General features: G+C 26.5%; 1 protein-coding gene across 1 annotated transcript; it reads right to left on the reverse strand.

Moving 5' to 3' along the window:
- Positions 1 to 935: 935 nt before the first annotated feature.
- On the reverse strand, positions 936 to 11,410 carry LOC113560842 (calsyntenin-1). Its single transcript, XM_026966945.1, has 15 exons — positions 11,320 to 11,410; positions 7,524 to 7,684; positions 6,797 to 6,918; positions 6,528 to 6,736; positions 6,267 to 6,413; positions 5,993 to 6,184; positions 3,883 to 4,146; positions 3,676 to 3,803; positions 3,416 to 3,593; positions 3,141 to 3,314; positions 2,925 to 3,057; positions 2,650 to 2,849; positions 2,282 to 2,586; positions 1,795 to 2,199; positions 936 to 1,723 (listed from the first exon to the last, which is right to left on the reverse strand). The coding sequence occupies exons 1-15, from the start codon at positions 11,408 to 11,410 to the stop codon at positions 1,511 to 1,513; spliced, it is 2,922 nt and encodes a 973-aa protein (XP_026822746.1). The 3' UTR covers positions 936 to 1,510.

Consider the following 11,410-nt stretch of genomic DNA (forward strand, 5'->3'; position numbering starts at 1 on the left):
GGAAGAAATCAATTTAAATTATAACTGTACTAATAATCATTAGTTATAAAGGATAAAAATAATAATACATTTACTATAAAATAAAATCATTAAAGATAATAACTATTATAATACCACCAATCACTACCTACACCCTAATTAGTTAATATATACTTATGATATACCAAAGCAAGATGTTATAATTAATACTTTTAAAATGTATGTGTATAATCTTACAATTTACTCTAAATTTACATAAAAATAATCTTATATACTTTTAATTCATTTATTATAATCTTTAGATTTTAAATATGTATTTAAAGGTAATGATAATTTATTTTCATTATGTATTTCGTAGTTATTAATTTATTGGTTATTATTTTGAATAAAAATTAGAATAAACATAAAATGTATATATTATGTAACAATATAAATCATAATATAATATGTATTAATTTATTCACTTTTTTAACTAGTATAAGATTAGATGATATTTATCCGTAGTAAGAAAATTTATAAATATTCACCAAGTTTATATTTGTGTCACATAATATGATGATACAAAAAAAAAATATCACTGACAAAGTAACAAGGTGCACAATAGTTTCATCATTTAAGTTGTTGTTATTATTATAATATATTTAAGTACTTTATTGCACAACCAATAATACTAAACTGAAAAACACAGTTTTTTAAAAAATAAAAATTCACAAGGAAACCTATTTGGACGGTATCAAATTTATAAATGGAAACACGAACATAGGCAAGAAGTTGGCTGCTCAGGTGTTGAGAAGACGACAAGCAAGTGCGTTGGAATGAATTATGGAGTAAAGAGGAGAACATTATTGTTAATGGTTGTGATTTGTAAAGCTTTCAAAACTATAAAACTAAACATATAATATTGATTGATCGAATGGCACATAAAAATGCAAATATTAGCCTTTTAATTTTTTTTCTTTTCTTTTTACATTATTTACAGTCTTCTCCATTTTTTTTTAAAAAATTGTTCTATATATATATATATGTATACATTTTATGTATGAACACTAAATTAAAGAAAGAGTGGGGATAATGCTAGTTAAAATAATAATACAATTTAGGATATGTCTGAAAAAAAATTAGAAAATAAGTTAAAATTAATAAAAAAAAATCATAAGAATAAATAGATAGTTGCGCGAACAGTGTCAAAATTATAAGGTTACATATTATTTTAATCATGTATATCATAATATATAAATTGATATCAGTGCAAACAAATAATAGTGTAAGTTATTTGAACTTAAGGACAGCAAAATAAGTTAAGTCTGATTGACTCCCAACAACGCCCCACTCTTTAATTTATTTAAAACTTGTATGTCTAAAAAACGAATTTCAAATATTCTAAAGCGCGTTAGTCAAGCGTTTTCGAAAGATATGCAAAAAAAGAGTGATTTTTGTTTAGTATTAAAAAATAGAATCACCATGTAACCTATAAAAGGTCAGGTGCTGCAAGTTGAATTAGTGTGCATGATTTTTGATAGTAAAACACGACCTAGATAGACATAGTAGAATGATCCCATTCTAAACGAGGTGCACAGCCTCTGTGTAGACCATCATCTTCTTCATTGCCACCACCATCATCTGAGCTATCGTCATAATCATAACTCATATTGTCATCAGAAGAATCATCATCATTTTCAGCATGCCTATGTTTGCCAGCTGATAACGCACCACCTGCTGATCCACTGCCATCACATTCCAATTGCTAAAAATAATAGAAAATAGAAAATGGTATCAATGTTATCAAGACATTAGATAGAAATAGTTGAAATTTACCTCCATAGGATTTATGGTAATGTTAAGAGCTGAGTCGTCCCAAGCCATTTCTGTGTCCTGGACTTCATCCTGAGATGCTTTTTGGTGGGCGGCCTTAATACGCACAATACCTAACGTAATCATTAAAACTAAAAATCCAACACACACTACTATGATAATTGTAACAGCATGTCCACCGCCATTGACAATAGCTTGTGCACGTTCATCAATAGATCCGTCCAAGTAATTTCCAAAAATGGTTTGTGCTTGTTTTGATTCTACAGAATGTTGAACTATTTGAGCATGAGCTGGTTTTGGTTCGGCATCATTTTCTTCTACTAATAAAGCAGCAGGCAGAGCAGTTGTTGGAAGTGTTGTAGTAGTAGTGTAAGCAATGGTTGGAGATTTTGGATGGACTACAGTCAACTGAAAATAATTTTAAATATAATTTAGTTATTGCAATAATAAATACTATGTGAACCATAAATGTTTTAACAAATTAACTCACAGTTTGTATATATTCATTGCTCAAAAACCTTCCATTCATTTCCGAGCACACCAATTTGAATTGACGATTTAGGTAGTATGCAGGCTTGAAGTTAGTGTAATGGACATCACGTAGAGCTTCTTGATAATGGAATACAATATCAGCATTATTGAAAGCTACACCGTCCTTCGAAACTTTAGCCGAAATTCCGAATTTAGCCAACATATCAGCAGGGATGGTTAATGTCTCATGATCAGGATTCAGTGAAGGATAAACAGAAATTATACAGGAATCAATGCGACGCTCTAATACATTTGTCAATTCAGCTATAAAACAAAAGTACAACATTAAAAGTAATTTCAAAAATAAAACATAAAGTCAGTACTTACGGTTTTTAGATTCATAATCATAACTTTCCGGCTCAATACTAATGGCAAGATCAGGGAAAACTTGTACACCCTGTCTAAATTCATGGTATTCCCTAGGTACTGTATTAGTACCGTTAATGATAATATTAGGTTGTTGAGGTCGGTGGACCATTATATAACTTTCAGCAGGAGGCATCTTCACTTCACGACCACCATCACAACTTTATTAAAATAATTGTAAAATTATAAATTAATACAAAATAATAAAACAAATAATAAAATAAATTTTAACTCACATAAGAGATGTAGTTAAGTGAAGATTACGTCTACCAGGAGTTGGATAGTCACGACTGTTAGAATAACCAATTTTCCTTACCAAGACTTCCAAATTGGTTTTGTTATCACCCTCAATTGATAATTCAGTTAACTCTAAAAAATGTGTACAAGAACATAATATTAAATAATTTTGTATTGATTTACTTATATACAAGGGTGTAATTAATGGGACTTACCACTGTTAGTTAGTAGTTCCATTCCAGGTTCCAACAACTCCATTGCAGGAACTTCAAGACTTTCTTTACATTTATGTAAACATGCAAGTACTTCAGGTTTCTCTAGTTGATGCAAAAGCACTGATAAGCCCGCTAAATATCCTCGAAGATGATGTTTCATTTTATTTTCTGAACCTTAAACAATATAATACAATTTTGTTATTAATTAATTAATTATAATTTATAATTTCAATATTATTAGTGTTTAATACTAATACAAGACAATTATTTTATACCTTGCCAACAAGCTCCAACAGTCAAAGTAGTATTAATACCCTTTGTTGGGTGCAAAGGCCAATCATCAATAACTTCAGGGTTTTTGTTTTCAGTTTTAAAAAGAACTCCATCAATGTATAACTGAACATTGGGGAATTGTACTGAAACAGCATAGTGATGCCATTCATTGTCACATACCTAAAAATATAAGATAGCAATAATTACCCTTTTTTCACACTTATATTACTAATTAGTAATTATTTATATTATTAATATTAACCTGTGGAATTTTCCATCTCCATTCAGCTGGCCTAAAAATGTTCAGATCTCCTTGCGAAAAATCACGTCTCAAAAGTAATATAAGACGACAATTACGTACAAACCAAGCATAATGATGACGATTCATTTCTAATTAGAAAAATGAAAAAAAAATAAAACAAAATATTGCAGTACGGATTAAACTATATTAAAATCAAAAATAACATACTATGGTCATCAGCAGAACATAAAATGTGTTCTTTAACATGCTTATCTTGGTGTGGCATCGGCTTATGTTTCATCCATGTTGAAATAGTGAATGCCGATGAAAGTCCATGATCAAGAACATCATTGGGTATAGCAACAGCAGTACTACTACCATCAAACTCATACATCTGATCAGATTCACGACCTTCGTCATGTTTAATTGCATTTCCAGCAGATAAAGGTACATGGTTAGCGGGTAAAAGTTCTACACTTTCTTCACTTGCTCCTATACAAGATCACAAATGTAAAACAAAAAATGTATTTCGTTATTTAATTCTCATTATTATTTACTAGTCATCAATCAAAAGCATACACATAGTTGGCTAGTTAATAATGTAAATCCTAGTCAGCATTGTAAATTGTATATTAATATTGGAAAATTAGGTGATTCTACTTAACACTGTATTTGGTACACTTTAACTTATCTGGAATTCTTTGGAAATTTTTTTTTTTTTTTAAATGACCCAGAGTTTTATTATTTAAATGATCCAAAAGTTTTATAAATATGTTTAACAATTGTAAGTATTTAACATATTATGTATAAATAATAAATACATATAATATAGATTGATCAAGACAATTTCATGAAACAATCCCTTGATAAGGATTTAAAAATATGTATTACATAATTCTAATAAATTTTAGTATGTATAATTTTAACCTTATATTTATTAATATAACCCAGCAGTGTCATTTTGGGGTACCACATGGTATATATTGATGACCTTATTTTTTCACGCACCAGGCGTGCCTCAATTTTATGCTAACGTCGATGAATCAGTTAAATTTAATTAATTAATATAATATAAAAATAATGCAATAAAAAGTTGAAATAGTGTAACCATGGATTAAAATTTAAAAATATTTATATCACCATCTTATTTACTTCTATAATATTTATACATATATATATATACCTTTTATGGTGTTATCACTTTAACTTATTATGAATCACATTAATATTAATATGAGAAGTAAAATAAAGGATGGGGCAGCACATTTAAAAGACAAGAAAAACAACTTATTTCTCGAAACCACGTCTACTTGTTATAGTATAAATGATATATTTGCTAAAAAAAAAAACAAAAATACTATTGCCTACAGTTAGTGAGTAAAATATGAATTTGAAATACTTTATTTTATCTTAAGCAATTGGGTGCTTGACAGTTTTTGTGATAAAAGATATGAGTAAATCATTAAAATTTTTCAAATAAATGCAATCAACCAAAATTATTTTCTTTTATGTTACATTTTATTGATTACTCTTTTATTTGTGTAATTAAAGATTTAATTTTAATTTATGGTATTGGTTATTTTTAATTAAGGTGCCATGATTAAATATTTGAACTAGGTATATAGATGATAGTATCTAGATTGTATAACAGCATAATTAAAACCAATAAAGTAGCTAGCTGATTACTTTTATAATCTAAAAGAGGCAGAAGTTAATAAGTGAAAGCATAAGGTTCTAATTTTTATTGCTATAGGCATTTTGAAAATTTATTTTTCATCCCTAGTCTGAAATAATCCCTGCGTGGCTACATTTTAATTTTCATTATTATAACTGTTGCCTGGTTGTGAAAAAATGTGTCCTAATAAAAAATTTGACAACCTTATTTTAAATCTGAAATGAAGCCTCAGGGATACATATCAAATTTATTTTATTTTAAATAGTAGTTTATTTATGATTTCATAATCTGAAACAAATTAAGATTTAAAAAAATGATGTTTAATTAATATTTGAAACTGAAAAATAGATTTTTTTAAATTTAAAAGCATTTTTAGTTTATACAAGTAAAATGGTATACCTGGATATACCAAAATGATTAAAGATATACTTTGTTATTTCATTCCTCATCTAATGTTTTTATATTAAATACATATAAATAAAAAAAAAATGTTCAATATTTACATAACTTAATTTCTTGAACACTATTTTCCTTTACATAATTAAATTGAAAATAAAGGATTACATATTATCTAAATTGAAAGTTAATAAACAATAGTGGTAAAAATATTATAACTAATATTTCTCATTTATAAATATATATATATTTGAAGTAGTTACTTACCACATAATTTTCTTTGGCTTTGGACAGAATATGTATCACGATCACATCCTTTGCCGATATGTGATGTTGCTAGAGTCAGCTTAGCATTAACATTTTTCACATGGCATGGATCATCACATAGTCTTAGCTGTGCATTAGGAAATAAATCTTTACGACCTGAAGTAGGGTAATAATCAATTTCTTCTGGGATACCTAAAAAAATAATAATAATATATATAATTAGTAAATGTATACTAAAAATATAGTTTATTATTGATTGATTTGATATACACACTTTTCCAACCCAGTTTGCAAATTCGATTCACCTTAATAGTGACCATAACAGGAGCAGACTGCTTCATGCCACAGTCATAAGCAACAACTGACAATATGTAATTATGACTATGGTCATAGTCTAATGGTTCAGTATTTCTGATACTCCCTAAAAAATTAACCACATAAGCAATTTAAACGCATCTATTTTAAAAATTACATATTTTTTATGAATATTTTATATATAAAAAAAAAAAAAATAATAACAAATATACAAATATACCTTCATTGTTAATAGTGAAAGGTTGATCATCATTAAGTATGTCATATTTGCATATGTCACCAAAACGTGGAGTACAATCACGGTCTGTGGCTTCTACTCGTAAAATCTCTTCATACAACTGACCTTCATCAACATCTTTGACATAAGATGCATCTAAGAATAGTGGAGCATATTCATTGATGTCAACCACAGTTATATGCACAGTAACACTATAAAATTTAAAAAACAAATTAATATTAATAATTAAATTAAAAATACTCAATACTCACTTATCAGATATCAGACCAGAACATGAAACTGCAGCAATTTCAAATTTATATGTTTTACGTTTCTCACAATTTAAAGTTTTACGAGCTCGAAGTTCAGCATAACCATTTGGACGAAGAATAATCTAAAAATTAATTTTAATTGTTTAAAATTGAAATATTAATTTATTTATGAATATTTATTTTTATTTTTTATAAGGTAAATATTTTAAAGTTTTTATTCTGATTTAACTTACTTATTTTTGTTAAACAAGTATACTTGTTAATTATTATTAAAATCTTCAAATATTTATAAATAAGTTCCTACAATATTATTAGATTATTTAACTACCTAAAGTAGTGTTTCTCAACCAGTGTGTCGCCGGGTAAGTCCAAACGTGTCGCAGGAGTACTAATATTAAATGACACAAACTGTACGAACCTTGTTGACACTATATTTACAAAAATTAATAGGTATTATTCTTATTTCACAAAATATGAAATATTTTAATAGCGTGTTACCATAATACAAAGGTTGAGAAACACTGACCTAAAGTATAATATTTTTAAACTAGAGTTAAAACTAATTAAATATAACAGTACAACATAATAATATAAACAATTAAAATGTATAAATAAAAAACAAAATAATTAAAAAATTCTTAGGAAATTTTCAAATAATATTTAATTAAATAGTAAATGTAAGTAACTAATATGTAATTTAAACAATTTCTAGAATAGTTTTACTCACTTCAAAAGGTGCTTCTCCGTGATGTTTATTAACTATGTTAAAATTACAAACATCACCAATAGCATAAATTTCTGGAACAACTTCAACTAATGTTTCATTTTCTTTTACTAAGCCATGATATCCGCTAAGTTTATCATCAATCACCAATTTAGGTAAGATTTCTGAAAATCAAAAAAGTTATTTTCCATGTTATTTTTTACTATGAAAAACAATTCTGATTAGGTATATCTTATTATTAAATAATATTGAATAGTTATTCTTTCTTTCACGTTTACGTTTAAAATGTTTATGTTTGAAGTTAATTAACTATTAGATAAATATATCATACCTGTAGGTATTGTGATTAACAATTAACATGCCTAACTGAATACTTAATACCTTGCTTGAAATGTATTATCCCAATTAATAATATAATATTATAGTTTATTAAAAATAGGTAAGTAATCGATCACCTATTATTTTTAAAAGAATAAGTAAAATCAACAGTGTGAGTAAGTATACATAATGAAGTTTTTTATATTTATTCATTAAATGTACTTATTTTTAATAACATTTTTCATTTAAAAATCAAAGAAAAATAATTTTAATTAAATTTGTACGATCTTAAGGGAGGACCCTACTACTCATTTCTTTTAAAAGTTATTTTAATTTTAAGAAAAGCTATCTTTAAACAATACAATTAGTTTTAAGTATTAAGTGCTTATACCTAATTAATATTACAAAGCATTAGAATATTAGGTACTACTCTCAAGTCTCAAAATCTAAATAATTCATTATAGTTAAAGAATGAAATATTTTAAAAAAAGTATCACTTTAAAATGATTTTATGAACAGATTGTTTTATTATTCAATAACATAATGTTATTATTAAATATTTCAACATAAATGATTTATTAAAAGAATATATTTTAAAAAAAAGTTTTACTATCCAACGAAAAAAAATTTAACAAAAAGTTTTTGACATTGAGTGGTACATTGTTTTTTAAACAAATATTATTTAAACTGACAACTAATTTATTTGTTTATTAGTGTATTTGTTTTTCACCAATAGTCAATTAGTAGGTATATTGAATTATTGAGTACCTACATACTTTAAGTATATATATATTTTTTTTTATCAAATATATATTTATTCTAAATTGTTTGAGTAAAAAAAAAAAAGAATACCTTTTAATCTAACATTTAACTGTATTTCAATAGCAAAATGTTTTAACTGAATAATATTAAAATAAATTAAGTAGCATAGAAATAGAATATAATATACCTATTGAGCCCAACATTCAACTCATAATTTTACAATTTTACTAATGGTATTTATCATAATCTAAAAATTAACTTAAAATTGTGTATATAAATAATAAAATTATTTTTTAAATATCTAATTGAAGGGAATAATTTCAAATATTTGATAAAGAATTTTATTTTATCAAACAGAGTAGATACATTATTCTACGTGACATATCAATATATAATATATAGATATACAACCTGGTTAAGATTTTATTATCCTTATAAACTTTTGTCATAATAATTTTGATTTTTTCTTTAACAGTCTTGATAACAATGCATATTTTTAATTGTTAGATATTCTGGAAGCTAATTATTTTTAAACCTAATTGATAATACATAAATATGAAATATACCTAAATTAGGTGGCTATACTATATTATATACAATAACAAAATACCGAGTAAAATATACCTAACTAAAAGTAATGAATTTCCAATACTAACACAAGTATAAATCTTATACCAACCTAACTTTTTAGATGAATAATAGGTAGTATAAGGTACCTGCCTTTTTTTTTTTAATATTTTGTAAAATAGGACAAAAGGTAACATATTGTAAATTGTAATAGACAGTATTTATTTTAGATAGATAATACAACTAATGAGTTATGTCTCATATTTAAATAATTATAATTCTAGTAAAGAATTTGACTGATTACCTAATTATAAAAATATCACATAAAGTTTTTAAATAAATTTCAACATAAGATAAGTCAAATTTTATTAATTTGCTATATTCTTAAATACTGATGAAAATTTTAATTCAAGGTCATGTGATAAATGCTTAAGCAAATAGAGTTTATGTTTATAACTACATAAATAACATTTTGTTAATTAATTGTAAAATCGGTACCAAATTTTTTTGTTTGAAGTAAATATATGATTTTTATATGAATTTCAGTGAAGTTAGCTCCTTAAATTTTATAAATTAACTTGTAAAATAACTTGTTTTTTAAAGAAGAATAAAAATAAAAATTAGTTTATAAGAACTATTGCATAACATAAATATATATACATATATTTTTTTGTATCTAAAACAGGAATAATTCAGTTGAATTTTGAATAATTCATAATTACTCGAGTGGTTTTTAGTATTTAAAATATTAAATAGGGAAAAATGGTCGTGTTAAATTATTCTATTAATAAAAATACTATAAAACCAAATAAAATAAACTGTTATTTTTGTCCTTATAATATAATAAGTTTAGATCATTTATTACCTAACTGTATTGATGCCCTACCTCTCAGCTATCTCCTAATTATAAGTACTAAATTAATGACTTTTTATGATAAAATTATTAATTATTTATATTAGTATTTAATTAATAAACAATAATTAAATGCCTAAATATTTTGTTTTTCAATTTACTACCTATATAGGAAGGCAGATAACAAACAAAACAAATTCTATAAGTTCATAATAGGTTATCAGTTATCAATTTATCACTAATATAAGTGGCACAATTTAAGATATTCCTAAATCTCGCTTTAAATAGAGTGCAATTGCAATTGGTTAGAGGATAAGATAGTTCAGTAATTGCATAGAACAATAGTAATTATGTATTTGTTAAAGAACTCTAAAACTTTTATCACCGAGAGAAATAACCTGTCTCGGTATAGTATTACTGAAGTAAAAAACAGCGAAGAAAATAATTGATAATACCGATTTTTATGACAGTATTAACTTTATCAATACTTAAACAAAAATATGTAGGTAAGTCCGATTGTCGGTATCTTTTTGTACAGTCACCATTATTGACAGTTTGAACAAATGGCAAACACTCAAGGCCCGAGTTCTTTGGTCGGTTAAGTATCATATAGGTAGTTATGTGATAACATGAAATAGGTATGTGCACGAACACGAAACAACGTTACCCCCACAGCGGACAATTTGTTATTAAATTGTATAATGTATTATTGGGTAGGTAAACGAGTCAGAAAAACTGAAAAATCTAACAGATGCAAATCTATATTTGCAGATGACGCCCGCCATTAGAGATAAAATAAACCAAAATAGAGACTCGCAGTCACGGCGAATTACGATCAACATCACATCACAGTTTCACAGCCTACGCTCTCTCTAACCGGCCGTCGAGCATCTCTTTCCCAATCGGCAGGACACCACCTGCCTACCACCCACCTACGTGACCAAGCTTCGGCACGTAAATCACGTTTTTTTTATTATTGTTATTTTATTAAAATATTTCTCTTTTTCTCTCTCCCTCTCTCTCTCTCTCTCTATATATATATATATATATATATATAAGTAGGTAAATATAATAGCACTTATATATATATAAGCACTTCTACGCCCGTAACGCACTCATCTACCACCGCAAATGATCGTTGTTGACCAACGACTATTTCGGGGCGGCCAGACGAGTGCATAGCCGTACAAAAATCATGGAACCCATCAAAATAATAATAGGCAATACGGTGTTAGATGAAACACACAATACAGCTGCCGTAAACGGCGACAAAGCCGAGTTAAGAAATCGTTAACTTACCGTCGGACGTTGTGAAACAGGAAACGAACGGGACAAACAGAGCGACAAAGGCGACGGCCACCACGACCGACGTTGACGTCTTGTAAGACAT

This window comes from Rhopalosiphum maidis, chromosome 1 (assembly GCF_003676215.2).
Source record: "Rhopalosiphum maidis isolate BTI-1 chromosome 1, ASM367621v3, whole genome shotgun sequence".
Taxonomy (NCBI): domain Eukaryota; kingdom Metazoa; phylum Arthropoda; class Insecta; order Hemiptera; family Aphididae; genus Rhopalosiphum; species Rhopalosiphum maidis.

What these genes read in the sequence shown, in the direction of transcription:
- LOC113560842 (XM_026966945.1), bottom strand. Translation starts at nt 11,410, where the DNA reads ATGTCTTACAAGACGTCAACGTCGGTCGTGGTGGCCGTCGCCTTTGTC. An exon ending in TTTCACTATTAACAATGAAG is followed by an intron (nt 6,414 to 6,527) that starts GTATATTTGTAT and finishes TTAATTTTTTAG; the next exon opens with GGAGTATCAGAAATACTGAA. An exon ending in GCAATGAATATATACAAACT is followed by an intron (nt 2,200 to 2,281) that starts GTGAGTTAATTT and finishes AATTATTTTCAG; the next exon opens with TTGACTGTAGTCCATCCAAA.